The sequence below is a fragment of the Cucurbita pepo genome, chromosome LG02, assembly GCF_002806865.2.
Source record: "Cucurbita pepo subsp. pepo cultivar mu-cu-16 chromosome LG02, ASM280686v2, whole genome shotgun sequence".
Taxonomy (NCBI): Eukaryota; Viridiplantae; Streptophyta; class Magnoliopsida; order Cucurbitales; family Cucurbitaceae; genus Cucurbita; species Cucurbita pepo.
Window position 1 is genome coordinate 4,874,106 of NC_036639.1, and position 16,779 is coordinate 4,890,884.

General features: G+C 39.3%; 3 protein-coding genes and 2 non-coding genes across 6 annotated transcripts; 2 read left to right on the forward strand and 3 right to left on the reverse strand.

The window, feature by feature from the left end:
* Positions 1-131: 131 nt before the first annotated feature.
* On the forward strand, positions 132-6,042 carry LOC111787977 (microtubule-associated protein TORTIFOLIA1-like). Of its 2 annotated transcripts, none has more exons than XM_023668094.1 (5): positions 132-1,209; positions 2,227-2,418; positions 3,863-3,962; positions 4,060-4,685; positions 4,754-6,042. In XM_023668094.1, exons 1-5 carry the CDS (start codon positions 499-501, stop codon positions 5,804-5,806), a joined length of 2,682 nt encoding a protein of 893 aa, XP_023523862.1. In that variant the 5' UTR covers positions 132-498; the 3' UTR covers positions 5,807-6,042. The 2 variants fall into 2 exon arrangements, with proteins under 2 accessions (XP_023523862.1, XP_023523861.1); XM_023668093.1 differs by having other exon boundaries at positions 133-1,209; positions 4,039-4,685.
* Positions 6,043-6,549: 507 nt separating this feature from the next.
* TRNAM-CAU lies at positions 6,550-6,621 on the reverse strand. Its single transcript has one exon. It is a non-coding gene; the product is annotated as a tRNA-Met (tRNA).
* A 1,189-nt stretch (positions 6,622-7,810) lies between these two features.
* On the reverse strand, positions 7,811-7,882 carry TRNAM-CAU. Its single transcript has one exon. It is a non-coding gene; the product is annotated as a tRNA-Met (tRNA).
* Positions 7,883-8,678: 796 nt separating this feature from the next.
* LOC111787879 lies at positions 8,679-12,758 on the forward strand. Its single transcript, XM_023667968.1, has 7 exons — positions 8,679-9,191; positions 9,895-10,035; positions 10,115-10,480; positions 10,563-10,808; positions 11,593-11,685; positions 11,952-12,152; positions 12,244-12,758. The coding sequence occupies exons 1-7, from the start codon at positions 8,715-8,717 to the stop codon at positions 12,457-12,459; spliced, it is 1,740 nt and encodes a 579-aa protein (XP_023523736.1). The 5' UTR covers positions 8,679-8,714; the 3' UTR covers positions 12,460-12,758.
* A 1,257-nt stretch (positions 12,759-14,015) lies between these two features.
* LOC111787880 (protein FATTY ACID EXPORT 5-like) lies at positions 14,016-16,733 on the reverse strand. Its single transcript, XM_023667970.1, has 3 exons — positions 16,402-16,733; positions 14,585-14,672; positions 14,016-14,303 (listed from the first exon to the last, which is right to left on the reverse strand). The coding sequence occupies exons 1-3, from the start codon at positions 16,598-16,600 to the stop codon at positions 14,231-14,233; spliced, it is 360 nt and encodes a 119-aa protein (XP_023523738.1). The 5' UTR covers positions 16,601-16,733; the 3' UTR covers positions 14,016-14,230.
* Between the last annotated feature and the right edge of the window lie 46 nt (positions 16,734-16,779).

Consider the following 16,779-nt stretch of genomic DNA (forward strand, 5'->3'; position numbering starts at 1 on the left):
TCCATTTTTTGTAAATGTAAAAATTCATTTATTTTTTATTTTTTTTAAAAAATAAAGTAATAATAATTAGTTAATCATTCTTGTGGTTGATCTTTACATTATAATATATAGACATTTCTCCAATAAATTTATGAAGGTCGAACATGAATATGAACGTGGTTTCCACTTTCTATCCCCATTTTTGTTGTTGTTCTTCCTTATTTAACGCCTCCCATTATCAACAACTCCATTTGGCTTAGTGGGTCTTATGATTTTGGCATTAATCGGGTCATTTCTTGTAGAATTATCCATAAGAACTTTGAATCTTGCGGGAAAAAGAAGTTAAAACAGTCATATAGGTCTCGTTTTTGCTTTCAATTCGTAAGAGCTTCGTGGGTTTAGCCCTCATTTCAACTTTGATTGCTGACCCAATTCGAATCCTGCTAATTTTCTTCTTCTTGTTCCTTAACCTACATTGATGCTTTGAACGAGTCTCCGCCATTGTTGTTGTTCATCAAAATGAGTTCTCAAGCACCCAAGTCGTCGAAACCCTCAAAACCCCCAAATCAGTCGCCACCCATATCAAGATCCTCGGCTTCTTCTCTGTCTTCCCATCTCGCCATGGTTGAACTCAAGCAAAGAATCCTCACTGCTCTCTCTAAGCTCTCCGATCGAGATACCCACCAGATCGCCATTGAAGACTTGGAGAAAATTATCCAGTCCATTTCCCCGGAAGCTATTCCTATGCTTCTCAATTGCCTCTACGACTCCTCTGCTGACCCTAAAACCGCTGTGAAGAAAGAGTCATTGCGGCTTCTAACGGTTGTTTGTGCTACTCATAGCGATTCTTCTTCGACCCATTTGACTAAAATTATAGCCCACATCATAAGGAGGGTTAAGGATTCGGATTCTGGTGTGAAGGAGGCGTGTAGAGATGCCATTGGTGCACTGTCGGCGCAGTTCTTGAAAGAGGATAGCTCTGGTGGTGATAATGGCGGTCTTGGCTCTGTTGTTGCATTGTTTGTTAAGCCTCTATATGAGGCAATGGGAGAACAGAACAAGGTGGTTCAGTCTGGTGCTGCATTGTGTATGGCTAAGATGGTGGAGTGTGCGGCTAGTCCACCCATCACGGCGTTTCAGAAGCTTTGCCCCAGGATCTGTAAGTTGCTCAACAATCCAAATTTTTTGGCAAAGGCTTCACTCCTTCCTGTGGTATCCAATCTATCACAGGTTCGTTTTACTCTGTGTAGAGTTGATTTTCTTGATGTTTGCATCATGGTATGATAGTTAAGTTTAGATTCATGAAGAACTGATGATATTTAGAGGTGGGTGTTGGTATTTTGATAGTTAAGTTTAGATTCATGAAGAACTGATGATAGTTAGCAGCATGCTATTTAGAAACCTAGTTGAGTTTGATATCAAGATCTGTCACTTGAATGTGAAAAAGATAGAACAAACTTGTAACGCCCCAGCCCACCGCTAGTGGTCCATTACGTATCGTTGTTAGTCTCGCAGTTTTAAAACGTGTCTGTTAAGGAGAGGTTTCCACACACTTATAAAGAATGTTTCGTTCTCCTCTCCAACCGATGTGGAATCTCACAATCCACCCCCCTTGGGGCCTAGTGTCCTCACTGGCACACCGTTTAGTGTCTAGCTTTGATACCATTTGTAACCGTCCAAGCCCACTGCTAGTAGATATTGTTCGCTTTGGCCCATTACGTAATGCTGTCAGCCTCGTAGTTTTAAAACGCGTCTGTTAGGGAGAGGTTTCTATACCCTTATAATGAATGTTTTGTTCTCCTCTCCAACCGATGTGGGATCTCACAATCCACCCCCCTTGGGGTCTAGCGTCCTCGCTGGCACACCATTCGGTGTCTGGCTCTGATACCATTTGTAACAGTCCAAGTCCACCGCTAGTAGATATTGTCCACTTTTGCCCGTTACATATCGTTGTCAGCCTCACGGTTTTAAAACGCGTTTGTTAGGGAGAGGTTATCACACCCTTAAGGAATGTTTCGTTCTCCTCTCCAACCGACGTGGGATTTGACAAAACTATCTATATTTTTACAAGAACAAAGAATCATGAACAGGCAAATAGGAGATAATGAGTAATCCTCTAACTAAAGAGGCAAAAGAAAATTTACAAGAAACATGCTCATTCGAATATATCTACGTATGATGGATTGTTTATCTTATATTAGAAACCAATAATGAATTATGTTAATAGGGTTGTGGAACTTGTTTTAGGTCGGTGCTATTGGACAACAGAGCTTAGAACATTTGCTACCAAGCATTCATGAGTTGCTTGGGAGCACTGATTGGGCAACACGCAAGGCAGCAGCTGATACACTAAGTGCTCTAGCATTGCATTCAAGCAATGTCATCACAGATGGAGGTGCCGCCACTTTGGCAGTACTTGAGGCCTGCCGTTTCGACAAGGTGACTTTTTACTTCCATTTGTGTGTTGTATAAAGCATCTCACTCACACTGCTCTATCTCTGTTTAAGCTTTATTATACATGAACTTTTCAAATCTGTGTGTGGTGAGACAGTTTGAGAGGTTGAACTTGAAGCTTTTGGTCATATTTTAGTGGCTGCTTGACTGCTGTTTATAAAGATAAGGTTGAATTATTTGGATGATTGATATCAATGGCCTTTCTATGGGGTATTTGCTCGGAAAGCATGGCTGGGTTGTAGAACGAAACATATTTTATAAGGGTGTAGAAACCTCTCCCTAGCAGTCGCGTTTTAAAACCTTGAGGGAAAACCCGGAAGGGAAAGCCTAAAAAAGACAATATTTGCTAGTGGTGGGCTTGGGCTTACAAATGGAATTAGAGCTAGACACCAGACGGTGTGTTAGCAAGGACGCTGGCCCCCAAGGGGGGTGAGTTGTGAGATCCCACATCAGTTGGTGAGGGGAACGAAACATTTCTTATAAGGGTGTGAAAACCTCTCCCTAGTAGACACGTTTTAAAACCGTGAGGCTGACGGCGATACGTAACGGGCTAAAGCGGACAATATCTGCTAGCGGTGGGCTTGGGCTGTTATAATTAGAGAGGTTGAACTTGAAGCTTTTGGTCATATTTTAGTGGCTGCTTGACTGCTGTTTATAAAGACAAAGTTGGATTCTTTGGATGATTAGTATCAATGGCCTTTCTATGGGTATTTAGTTGGAAAGCATGACGGTGAGATCCCCATATTGGTTGGGGAGTAGAACGAAACATTCTTCATAGGGGTGTGGAAACCTCTCCCTAGCAGACACATTTTAAAACCTTGAGGAGAAGCTTGGAAGGGAAAGCCCAAAGAGGACAATATTTGCTAGCGGTGGGTTTGGACCGTTACAAATGGTATCAGAGCCAGACACCGGACGATGTGCCAGTGAGGAGGCTGAGCCCTGAAGGAGGGTGGACACGAGACGGTGTGCCAGAAAGGACGTTGGCCCGGAAGGGGACTGGATTGGGGGGGTCCCACATCAATTGGAGAGGGGAATGAGTGCTAGCGAGAACGCTGGGCCTCGAAAGGGGTGGATTATGAGATCCAACATCGGTTGGGGAGGAGAACAAAACACTCTTTCTAAGGGTGTGGAAACCTTTTCCTAACAGACGCGTTTTAAAACCTTGAGGGGAAGCCTAAAAAGGAAAGCTCAAAGAGGACAATATCTACTAGCGGTAGACTTGGGTCGTTACAATGGCTGTTTCTGATGCTACTCATGTTTGGAATGGAATGAGGTTTACGGATCTCTTTGGTTCACATTTCGGGCGATTTTTTCCCATGGCCCTGGTGATAAGAACTCGAGATATTCGAGGAAAGGTGATCGAGGTCGTGCAAAAGGCGTTTAGAGTATATATGATGTTCGAGTAATGGTACCCAGTTTATTTTGACAGATAAAACCTGTTCGTGATAGCTTGACAGAAGCACTACAGCTATGGAAAAAACTTGGTGGGAAAACAGATGGAGCTGCAGAAATCCAGAATGCATCTCAAGGTGTATCTCATTTTTCCCTGGTCTCCTCTTACTCTTGTTCCATTTTGATGTGATTTTCTTGCCATAAATGTTTCAGATGGTGAAAATCATGAACCAGGACAGTCATCCGACCTTAAAAGTGCAAATTCCCCTCCGGGAGCGCGGTCACTGGACAAAGATAAACCCGAGGATTCCGTTCCCGTTACAAATTCAGCTTCGAAAACCAAATGCAGTAGTATTTCGGATAAAGCAGCTGTAATATTGAAGAAGAAAGTACCTGCTTTAACTGACAAAGAGTTGAATCCAGAGTTCTTTCAGAAACTTGAAACTAGAGGGTCCGGGGATTTGCCCGTGGAGGTGGTTCTTCCTCGGAGACACGCCAGTTCTTCGAACGAAAATGATGAGAAATCGGAGTCGGATGATGCAAATGCTGGGAGAAGATCAAATCGTGTTGAAAACACACACTCTGTTGATTTTCAGAGAGCATTCAACAAGTTTCGAGTCTCCGAACGAGGCGAAACTGCTTCTCATTCTAAGCTGCAGGACTATGATAAGTGGCATGAGGGGAAAATAAATGGACGAGACGCCAGAACAAGAGCATACAATGTGAACGATCAAAATGACGATATATCTCAACGGGAAGCTTCAGGCGTCCGTTCGGACTTCAAAGGAAGTTGGTCTGCTATCCAGAGGCAGCTATTGCAGCTGGAGAGACAACAGGCACATTTGATGAACATGTTGCAGGTACATATGCTATATGTGGGGTTAGTTCTCGAATTCGATATAGTTATTTGACGCGTTCTATATCTCAGGATTTCATGGGAGGCTCTCATGATAGCATGATCACTTTGGAAAATCGAGTACGTGGTCTCGAGAGAGTTGTCGAAGACATGGCCTGTGATTTATCCGTATCATCAAACCGGAGAGGTAATTTTGCTCTAGGATTTGAAGGTTCGTCTAGTCGGAATTTAGGCAAGTATAGTGGTTTTTCGGATTACCCCGGTGCCAAGTTTGGACGAAACAACGATGGGAGAGTTTCGTTCGGAGAGAGGTTCATTCAACCGGAAGGAACTGGTTCAAACATGAGAGGAAGGAATGCTGGATGGAGACCTGATGTGAATGAAGCTAGAGATTATCCAGCTTACGTGTCGAGAAACGGGCAGATGGGCTCTAAGAGACCGTTAGATGGCGGTATCGACAATAGGTCATCTAGATCAGAACAGGAAAGTGACCAAAATGGAGGTGGTAGCAGAAGAGCCTGGGATAAAAGACTTGGTGAGGGGCCATCTGCTAGAAGTGTTTGGCAAGCATCAAAAGACGAAGCAACGTTAGAAGCCATTCGGGTGGCCGGGGAAGACAACGGAGTATCCAGGACTCCGAACGTGGCGATTCCCGAACTGACTGCAGACGACAATGGCAGTCGAGAACGAGATCCCGTATGGAGTTCATGGACTAATGCAATGGATGCCCTCCAGGCAGGTGATATGGACACAGCATATGCTGAAGTCCTGTCGACAGGGGACGACATCTTGCTCATAAAGCTAATGGAAAGAACCGGTCCCGTGGTCGACCGAGTTTCAAATGAGATAGCCATCGAGATCTTGTGCGCTGTGGGACAATTTGTAGTCGAGCCGAACTTGTTCGACGTATGTTTATGTTGGATTCAAGAGTTGGTAGAAATAGTTATGGAGAATGGAGGTGAATGTGTGGGGATTCCTATGAAAGTGAAGAAACAAGTGTTGTTGAATTTTCATGAAGCTTCTTCAACAATGGAACCTCCTGAAGATTGGGAAGGAGCTTCACCTCATCAACTTTTGTCACAGTTGGCCTCTGCTTGGGGAATTGATATTGGACAACTTCAATAGGGTATATCATCGAAACTAAAACCCGAAAATCGAGTCACGAATGCCTTAGTTCTTATCCTCTACTCATCGGATTTCTCGAGCTATATGTCTTAACCAATAGACTATCCTCAAGTTTATTGTAATTGTTGATTGCTTTGGGTTAGCATTTAACTAATTTTGTTAAAAAATTTGACGTTTCTCTTAGTTGAAGCTGGTGCAGATGATAAGTCGATCGATAAAAAATAATATTTTCGAGTAGATTTAATACATTACAATAATGAGTTTTAAGATAAGCTTTATCAGGCAAAAATATGTTCTCGAGTATAGTGAGACCGTGATTGGTAGGACAAAAACTTGTACATACAACTGAGAGGTAATGTTCGAGGGTTTGAATATTTCTCGAGCACTCCAGGCTTTAATTATATAATATATATATATATATATAAAAACATTTAAATAATACAATAACTAAAATTTAAAGAGTTTTCTATAATAACCTTATAAATTTTTGGTTGTTGAAAAGTTATACAACTAATTAATATTTAAATTATGTTATTAGTATTATTTTGAAAAAGAAAAAGAAAACATCATAAATTATTTCATTTTTTATTTTAAATTCTAATTAAATCATTAATTATTGGAGATGCTTTCGGCAGCGGCCCAGGACAAAGCCCAAACCCAATATCATAAGTCCAATGGGCCCAGTTTCGTTAAAACTCAAAAACAGAAAAGGGAGGGAAAAATAGTGGTTGGAAGCTTTTCTCTATCAGAGCCAGGTTTCGATCCTGGGACCTGTGGGTTATGGGCCCACCACGCTTCCGCTGCGCCACTCTGATTTGTTGATTTCCAGTTTATTTTTATTGAATATATATCCTATAAGGTTTTCTAATATGTTAATTCCTTTTTATTTTTTCTTCAATATTCTTTTAAATTTATCTTTAATTTTATCAGATTGATTATAAATATTGTGTTAAAAAAAAAAAAAAAAAACAAAAACATATATTATAAAAAATTTAGATGTATGTTAATTCCTTTTATGTGACTTAGTGTGATGGTCGTGCTTGTCCAAGGTGTGTTGTTGGTGGCCACATACCTATATCACGCCAAACTCTTATATATATGTTATATTTCTTTATTACTTTCTTGTTGTATCAGCTTGTAATATTAGAGTATGACGTTTCGGTAAAATCATGTCTATGCCTAGTAGACTTAAAATGCTTCAAAATGTATTATAGAGAAATGTGAGTAGTCGTTAATTCTTCCAACCCAGAGTTCGTTTTCTCATCTTACATCAAAATTTCACTCAATTGTAGTTAATGCTTAGAAGCATAATACAATTAATTGCGCCAATCGCTTGCAAACGTGAGTAACTCAGATTTAGTGAGTACGTTTAAAAGCCAACCTAGTAGGTTCATGAATATATGCATGAACCGTGTTTAGCCAACTTACCTAGAAAAGAAAGCAGAGTCTAATAGATAGTCATGAAAAGTAGTCTCGCCATGAAGCATGATTGCATATGATTGTATTTTTCGACCTTAACAATGAGGACACGTATTGAGGTTTTTTAAATACTTTGACACATTTAACATTTAACATTTTTCTATATAAAGGCAAGAGTCTCAGTACGAACGACAACATCAATTCAAGAGAACATTGAAATCTAATTACCCGTAGTTATGTTAAGATAAATCAATGACCTTTTCTTTTTTGTTTTTGGTTTTCAACTGTTATCATTTTTTTTATTATTAGATTTGAAAATAATTTATAAACATTTAAGTCTATACAAAAAATTAAAAATAATTTTTTTAAAACTATTTTTCACAAATAATAATTATGACGTGTATGCGCTGTTTTAATAAATATAATTATTTAATTTAAAATATAAATTAAAAATTGGTTCATCAAAAGGCCGAAGCCCATTGTCTTATAAATCGGTTGGGCCCAATTCCATTAATACCCAAAAGAAAAAAAATAAATAAATAAAAACACGTCGAAAAATAAAAAAGATAAACGGAAGCCTTTCTCTATCAGAGCCAGGTTTCGATCCTGGGACCTGTGGGTTATGGGCCCACCACGCTTCCGCTGCGCCACTCTGATTTGTTGAATTCTAACGGTTTTTTTATTTATTTTATAGATATTATCAAAATTTCAATTAATATTCGGCTTGATATTTTAATAATTAAATGCTGGTTCACTTTCGTTTTTAATGCCAAACTTTATTTTATTTATTATGTCTCACCCAAATTTTATTTTAGTGGTGAATATTGTTTTATAAAATAAATTATTATTATTTATTTATACTACTAAATTATTCGTGTAATATTAAATAATATGTGATTGATTTATGAGACCATCGTATTTAAGAAATAATCTCAATGGATAAAGAAAGTCAACTATTACGTGTCGAGTCAAAATTTCAAACGGTCACCCTACTAAAATGTAGCTCGGGAATGAATCAAGACAAGAGCTACTGGACTTATGCACATTTATTTTGTTCTAATCACGAAGAATCGAGGTAGAGACAAAAACAAAGCAAGGAATTATAATGATTCTAATTTATTTTCCCGAGAGAGAGGCAAAGGTCAAACGGTATCGAGGTTGACTATAACGATCTTCCCTTTTCACTTACGCAAATTTTAATTTTACAACTGAACATTTATAAATTTAATAGTTACAATGAACCATTATAAACGTCAAGTATTCTTAATTTTTATAATAATTTTAAATGTATGATAGAGTTGAGTTGGATTGTAATCTTATTTTTTAGTTGATCGAACTGATATGAATCTCGACCGGTTGGAGCTATGTTTGGTTATGCTTATGATTGTGAGCTGTTTTGAACCAGCAATGTTATAAGTTGAGCTCCACCCATTTACGGCAATGGTTCATATAATCATAACGTAATCTCCAAAATTTTGCCGATTATCACATGAATCAAGGCCAATGGTTGACTGAAGAATCAAATGAAAAATTGCGTAATCGCTTTGCCCAATCTTTTGTAACCCATTGCGTGCTGCGTCTGCCAATCTCTTTCACTCCATTCTTCAAATTACTCTCTTCCCCTAATTTCTTGAATATTCCATCCATGGCTTCTTCGTGTTCTTCGATTCCCAGAACTTTTCTTCTTGTTTCCATCGTGGGTTTTCTTCTTCCTTCGCAATCTCTGGCCCTGAAATCGTTGTTTGACCCTCGCGACGTGTTTCCGCTACTACCCAGACAGGTTTCATGGCCGATTCTCAACTATCTCAACAACGCCGCGGATCTTCTTCCCGCTTTCGTCGGAAGTGTCTCGTCTCCTGAGAACTCTATTCAGTGGCAAGGGTCTTGCTTCTATAAGAACTCTGCGTGGCTGGAGTTTCATAATAAGTCTGGCTCTGAATATGGCGGTGGTACGCTCCATATAAAGGTCGATACGAACTTTGTTTTAGTTTTGATTTTGTGCTTTTGATATCAATTAGGAGATTCGGACAAAATCTTGTGTTGTTTGTTCATTGTATTGTAGCTGAATTTCTGCTTCCCGACAGTGTAGGGCCGTTAATTCGATAAGATAAACCTAATTTGAGTTTGTGAGTTCTTGATTCATTTATAAGTTTGATAGCAGTTCGTAAGTTGGAAGAATTAAGCTCCAAGTTCATATGATCCGTATCATTTATCAACCCGAGATTTTTTTCCCTTTGGATTATTTGTTTGTGCTTTTATGATCTGTGGATGCCCTGGCAATCCTTCATTTATTTGTTTTTTTGTGTTTGATCTTTATAGAAAACTAAGTTCATCTTAAAAGCTTGTTTGTGTGTTTTTTGATCTTTGGTTTCGGGTTGTGGATTATGAGATCGCACATCGGTTGGAGAGGAGAATGAAACATTCTTTATAAGGGTGGAAACCTCTCCCTAGCATATGCGTTTTAAAACCTTGAGGGGAACCCCGAAAGGGAAGCCGAACAAAGACAATATTTGTACTAGCTTATTTGGACGATAGTGATTAGCCAAATAACAAAGAGTTAGCTGTTATTAGTATTATCTTGTTGTTGCAGCCCTCTAGCATGTTTGAAGGATATGACTGCCAGTTGCAAGTTTAATGCAGCTTCAACAATTAGTCTATGTCGTATGCAGGCGAACGATGCACACAGTTGGACGTGTATGGATTTTTATATCTTCGCTACTCCGTACCGTGTGACGTGGGATTACTATTTCCTGGCCAGAGAACATACTCTTGAGATTGCAGAATGGGAAGGAAAGGAAGAATTCGAATACGTAAGTTGCTCGTCGACAAGACGATTTTCTTAAACTAAGCAACTTCTTTTAAAACTTCGGTTGTTTCTTCTGAAATCAGGTTAAAAAGGCAGGGGTTTCGATTTTCCTTTTGCAAGCTGGAGTGTTGAAAACCTTTCAAGCATTGTTTGATGTGCTCCCGTTGTTTTCGACGACCGACTACGGCGAGAAATCGAATATTAAGTTTCTTGAGAATCACATGGGTGCTACCTTTGAGGAACGTCCTCATCCATGGACTACAAGTGTTAATGTCGATGATATTCAATCCGGAGATTTTTTAGCTCTATCCAAAATTCGCGGTCCGTGGGGCGCTTTTGAGACTTTGCAGAAGTGGGTTACTGGATCATATGCTGGTCACTCTGCTGTTTGCTTAAGGGACCCTGAAGGAAAGCTGTGGGTTGCTGAATCTGGGCGTGGAAATGGAGTGGTATGTTTATGAATCCTAATCTGTTTGACATAACTGTGAGTGCTCCAAAGATTACAAATGTGTGCTCTTAATCTTCTTGCAGGAGGATGATATTATTGATGTTTTGCCATGGGATAAATGGTGGGACTATGAACTCAACAACGATTCGTCCAATCCCCACATTGCGTTTCTTCCCTTGCATCCCGACTTGCGGGCAAAGCTTAACGAGACGGCGGCGTGGGAGTATGTAAGGAGCATGGTCGGGAAACCATATGGATATCATAACTTGATATTTAGCTGGATTGATACCACACATGGAAACTATCCACCACCCTTGGATGCCCATCTGGTATAAATATTTACTTATTTTACTGTTTTCTTCGTCTTAAGGTGGTTTCGAGCTGTTAGTAACGATGCATCCACCTCCCTTGAATGCCCATCTGATACCATGTTAATTCCTAGTTGTACTGTTCTTGTGATGTCCCACATTGGTTGGGGAGAAGAACAAACCCACCATTTATAAGGGTGTGGAAACCTTTCCCTAGCAGACGTGTTTTAAAGCCTTGAGGGGAAGCCCGAAAGGGAAAGCCCAAAGAGGACAATATCTGCTAGTGGTGGATCTGAGTCGTTACAGTTCTAGATTCCAATGAATGCATTCATCCTATCAACGTGACTAAAAAGGGAGTGTGTAAATCGAAACCGAAAATCTATATGTTATTCCACTGTCTCTGTGTTCGTGGGCTTCGATGACTATGATGTCCTACATTGGTTGGGGGAGGAGGAGAATGAAACACCCTTTATAAGGGTGTGGAAACCTTTCCCTAGCAGACACGTTTTATAGCCTTGAGAGGAAGCTCGTAAGGGAAAGTTCAAAGAGGACATTATCTGTTAGCAGTGGGCTTGGGTCGTTAGAAATGACGTAATTGCCCATTAGACCTCATTTTACTTGATTGGAGGATGTCTTTTAGCTTGATTCCCTTTCTTTTTGTGCTTTTTTTGGGATGCCCATAAACTCTTCTTAAGGATGTTAATATTTAACTTGGCTCTCAGTAATCAGTATGGCTCCTGCCATGGCAGCTCCTAAAGGATAATGTAATTCTTTGGCTTTGATTGTTGGCACTATTGGACTACAGGTTGCTTCCGCTATGACAATATGGAAACAAGTCCGGCCAACCCTTGCGGCGAACTTGTGGAATGAGGCTCTGAACATACGTCTTGGAACAAAGGTAGCTAGAATGCTTGTCTGGTTAAAATGAAGAAAGCTTAGGTTTAGCCGTCGTCGGAGTCTCCGACGACTGCAATCGATCTTGTTCCTTCGTTCTAACTGTTATTACCTTAAATAAGTCAAATTTAGATGGGTTTAGTTAGAATTAGCTAGCGAATTCTAGTTGAAGTTGTTCTAACCTGCAATCGATCTTGTTCCTTCGTCATCGGAGCAATGTATTCCACGTCGTGGAGTTGAATATGTTTAGTCGTTTTCTTTTCGTTGCAGGATCTTGACCTTCCTGAGATTCTAGTTGAAGTTGAAAAGCAAGGATCATCTTTCGGCGAACTACTGGCTATTCCTGAACAGGATGATTGGATCTATGCCGACGGGAAATCAGCATCTTGTGTTGCGTTTGTCCTTGAAATGTACAAGGCGGCTGGGCTGTTCGGACCACTCGCAAACTCGATTCAAGTTACAGAATTCACAGTAAGTTACAGAATTAGTGAGGCTAATGTTGTTTATCTGCTTGAATGTGGTTTGAGTGTTTAATTTAATGTTCTATCCATCTAAAATGCAGCTAAAAGATGCATATACTCTCAACTTTTACGAGAACAATTCGAGTCGCCTTCCGAAATGGTGTCATGGAGGGGATCATGTCAAGCTTCCATATTGCCAGATTCTCGGAAAGTATCGAATGGATTTACCGGGTTATAATAGCATCGATCCCTATCATAATATGAACGAAAGGTGCCCTTCTCTTCCCACTGAGTATTACCGTCCAAATAATTGCTAGAAACCTCTTGAAATTGGCTTTCCTTTGGGTAGTCTGTGTAGAATATTTGATGATTTTAAGTAGTTCATCAGTGTAGCTGCTAAAAGTTAATAATATGAACTGTAAATACACTAAACACGATTCCCAATGTAAAATAGCTGTTGATTTGATGATCATATGCCTTAAGATCATGAGGAATGCACGTCTGTTTCAAGTATGTCCGTTGACTTCAATTGTCAGCTGCTCATATCTTTATCATGATCAGATCATTCCTTTGTAAGATTTGTTGAAATGATGAGGGAAGTTGTTGTGAATCTTTTTACTGTTGTTTGCTTCATCGAACAATTTTTACTCCACGGTTATCGTCTTTCTTTCATATTAATCTCTTGAGACTCTAAGGTGTTCGTTTTTTAGGACAAGATATTTCTCTATTAAGTGACCGATGACTCGATAATATCTTTAGTAGTTGAGAACATTGATTTTTTCTATTTCTTTTAGCCACTTACACTTTGGAACTCCGATCAGTTGTGTGCCCAATAGATGTTCGTACATGTTAGGAATGACATGATTAAGAAAAAAATAGTTTTTTTTTTCTTTCCTTCAAACTGCTTTCATTTTCTCGTCGTCTTTAGCATTCCTGTGTTTTTTCTTTTATAGACGACTTGAGAAGGATTGGACTGATAACCATAGGCTCTTTTGAAGTGTTTTTTCTTTTATAGACGACTTGAGAAAGATTGTACTGATAACCATAGGCTCTTTTGAAGTCACCTCGATATCATTTCGTTTGTTTCTTATGTTTAAAAGTAAAATGTCTTTATCTCGATAACTAGCAATACTAAGCTTCATATTGTGGCCACGAGTTGCTAATTCTTTAAAGGTGTGAGACTTCATACCTTGAAAGATGTACAAAAGTCCCCAATGCATGTCTTGCATACACATTTCGTTACAAACAGTTCAGTGTGTTGATCTTTTATCATTCGAGATTCATAGTTTTCTAACGATTTATATAATTGACAACAAATTTACCTTTTCATTGTCTAGTATAGTGAGCTCAAACGTGCTACATATTAGTTTTGTGCTACAAATAGTTCCCAATTGGCTTTAGGCTCCAAGTTAGTGTACTTGTTTGAAGGCGTTCCTCTTCAATGTTCGTACAAGTTGTTTGACCAATAGATCTCCTCATGTACCATCATTTTTACATGTCTCAAAGAAATGAGTAACATGTTTAAAGTTTCATTTTCTATTAAAAGTGAAACTCGTAAATCTTATTAATCATAAACTTGAAAGTTCGAGTTCGTCTAACTTAAAAGTAAAGTCGTGTGATTTAAGGTTTCAAATAGTGGTTTGGTGCATCCTCTGCCTAAAAAGACCTTGTAAATATAATCCACAATGTGAAAATGCCAGCAAGATTTCTTCAGCAACCAGTAAGTTCGATTCAGAGCTATAAATCTAATGACAGAGACGAAGAGATCAAACTAAAACTTGTAATATAATTCAAAGATTTCCCAGAAAATTTGATTCCAAGGAAGAACACATGTAAAAGGACAGACTTGTCAAGCAACATCACAACTCAGAGATCAACTGATAAAACACGATATATTTGAAACAAGAACTCTGTAAGCTTTTAACCCCAACTTGTTTATAATCACTAACGAACATTCATTCAGTTTACATGTCGACATTCACAGAGTTAGCAATAAACAGCAAATCAGTGCATTAAAACATTGTTCGAGTTTTTCGTGTGATCCAATGCATTTTCTATATCAAGTACCAAAGTAAGTAGTCGAAATCATCACTCGGCCTTGGGAGAAATATGGTTGCCACCGGTTGCGAGCTTGTACAAGTAGAATAAAGTCATGATAGAACTGCAAGAGTAACAAAACGGAAGTGTATAATGTGTATTAGCTCCAAGAACCTCAAATATTGACCTTGTGTCATACATAAAACCAGGTGACTTCAGAGTTCTAGAAAGCACTTCAAGTTTGGGTATCCAGAAATGAGTTTGGCTATGGAGAAAGTAACCAACGAAAAACTATACTATACAGCATTGCTATGTTCTTTTGATTGAGATATAAACAGCAGAAAAAAAGGTTTAGTTTCAGTCGAAAGAAACGCATGGCTCGAGTTTAGAAGAAGGTCGAGTTACCTGATTCCAGCAACAACTCCAGCCGGCATGATCTTAGAAGTCTGCAAATATCGCTGTCCCATAACCCACGTGAGTGCAGCGGCACATACTGTTTCAAGGCAAATTATGTCATTGTTACCCCAGTGCTAAAGTAAACTTATGGCTAACGTGACTTAGAAAATTGGTGGATCAGTATAATGAAAAGAACATTGAAATATAAGAAACCAATTTCATTGAAGGAATGAAATACATGAAGGAACATAATCAAAAGCCAAGGAATTACAAAAAGCTTCCTCTAGTAGGCACAAATGTAAGGCTTGGGCTGTTACAAATGGTATCAGAGCCAGACATCGAGCGGTGTGCCAATGAGGACATTAGGCCTCCAAGGTGAGTGGATTGTGAGATCCCACATCGGTTGGAGAGGGGAATGAAGCATTCATTAGGAGGGTGTGGAAAACTTTTCCTAGTAGACGCGTTTTAAAATCGTGACACTGACGGTGATATGTAACGGGCCAAAGCGGACAATATCTACTAGCAGTGGGCTTAGGTTGTTACACAAAGAGGTCTGTTAACTTTTCATCGTAGCACTACCAAAACAGAATGCTCCTGTACGACGTAAATTGAATCAACTCACTCCAAAGAATCATCTCTCTCACATGTTTCTAGGTGTTGACCAACAATGTTGCAAAGCACTCTATAAGAACAATCTAGTAATATTAACAAGGAGGATTTTAGACTTCTTTATTAGGAGATGATGCAAAGCAGTAAACACAAATATTCATAGGATCGATAGGAAAGATCATGCTGAGCAAAAATGTTCAAGAGCTTGATCTAAAGATTAAGCAAAAGGGGACACCAAACTGACAAGTGATCCTCTTCCTTCTTACACAGACTACATCAAGAAGTCTCCAAACAAAGACTTAAATCTTCTTCGAGCTATCGCCCTTCCACATAATCCTGCACAATTGTGAAGGAATCACCACCTTACCTTCAGATAAATCCACAAACAAAGGTCTTAAAGAGAATAGCCAAAAGAGCCACACTTCCAGCTTCAGCTACCTTTAATGGTTACAACAATTTTCCCACTTTTGAATTAGTCACCACTCAAAGGCCTCTTCATTCATTTTCCTTCTAGGATCGAGGTTTCGAAAGGTAACGAGCTTCTCGAGGAGAGATCCATCAGAGTGGCTGAACAATAGAGAAGACAAACAAGGAGGGGCAAACAGATATTGTGTCTTCTGAGGAACCAACACTTAGAAGGCACAAATCCTAACTGGGAAACTTTCCCCTTCCTTTAAACAAACGGATCTGAATCATTTGAGACTTAAACCATTTTACAGACACACACACACAAGAAATATATATGGTTTATTTATATCAGTTCCCCACAATCCTCAAGTTCTGGAAGGCCAACCATGTTTTGAAATGTCCATATGCCATGTCTAAGCATGGTGTGTAGCGGCCTTCTTAACAATTTAAGCTAGCTGAAGAACAGAACAGTAATAGGAATCGAAACAAAATGAACTTCGTAACTTATTTAACAGAGTTTAAATATAAGTGTATGGTATAATCGATTCCATCAGTATAGATTAAACAGCCAAAACCTCACGATATAAGCGTCTTCTAGTTTGCAGAAACAAGAACACTAAAACATCTAAAAGGAAATCCGGAACGAAGTAACATATTGAGAGGAGAGGATCCGATTGATCAAGGTTCTATAATAGAGAAAACTAGCAGGATCACTAGTTTCAAACAAGATCTTCAACCCCAGAAGAACAAAAAACAAGATCAAACACGAACAGTCAAACATGGAAACGAGAATTTCAAAACCGAAATACCTGTTTCAAGAATCAGAGCAAGGTAGGAGTTCTTCTTCTTCTTGAAAGCTCCAAGGCTCAAATATCCTGCTAGAATCAAAACCAATCCAATACCCACACCTCCAGCCAGCGACGCTGTGCTCCCCTTCCTGAGGTAGCCGAAAATGCCACCACCCACCAAAATCAATCCATAAGGAATTGTGAAGCAGAAATCATGCATCGTTCCCGATTGGGCCTTCCGAGAATGTCAGAAACTGAGTGATTTCGTCTCTAATTTCACAGATCAAAAAGGGAACGAGGAGGATTTTTCAGTTCTTCTCAATTTCCTCATCAGCTATATGGCGCGTGGGACGCCACAGGTCAAAATTGACTGTCCACACGCCATCAACATATTTTACC

What these genes read in the sequence shown, in the direction of transcription:
- LOC111787879 (XM_023667968.1), top strand. Translation starts at nt 8,715, where the DNA reads ATGAATCAAGGCCAATGGTTGACTGAAGAATCAAATGAAAAATTGCGT. An exon ending in GTGGTACGCTCCATATAAAG is followed by an intron (nt 9,192 to 9,894) that starts GTCGATACGAAC and finishes TGTCGTATGCAG; the next exon opens with GCGAACGATGCACACAGTTG. An exon ending in ACATACGTCTTGGAACAAAG is followed by an intron (nt 11,686 to 11,951) that starts GTAGCTAGAATG and finishes TTTTCGTTGCAG; the next exon opens with GATCTTGACCTTCCTGAGAT.
- LOC111787880 (XM_023667970.1), bottom strand. Translation starts at nt 16,600, where the DNA reads ATGCATGATTTCTGCTTCACAATTCCTTATGGATTGATTTTGGTGGGT. An exon ending in TGCTCTGATTCTTGAAACAG is followed by an intron (nt 14,673 to 16,401) that starts GTATTTCGGTTT and finishes GCCTTGAAACAG; the next exon opens with TATGTGCCGCTGCACTCACG. An exon ending in GGAGTTGTTGCTGGAATCAG is followed by an intron (nt 14,304 to 14,584) that starts GTAACTCGACCT and finishes TTACTCTTGCAG; the next exon opens with TTCTATCATGACTTTATTCT.
- LOC111787977 (XM_023668093.1), top strand. Translation starts at nt 499, where the DNA reads ATGAGTTCTCAAGCACCCAAGTCGTCGAAACCCTCAAAACCCCCAAAT. An exon ending in AATCCAGAATGCATCTCAAG is followed by an intron (nt 3,963 to 4,038) that starts GTGTATCTCATT and finishes TAAATGTTTCAG; the next exon opens with ATGGTGAAAATCATGAACCA. An exon ending in ATTTGATGAACATGTTGCAG is followed by an intron (nt 4,686 to 4,753) that starts GTACATATGCTA and finishes TCTATATCTCAG; the next exon opens with GATTTCATGGGAGGCTCTCA.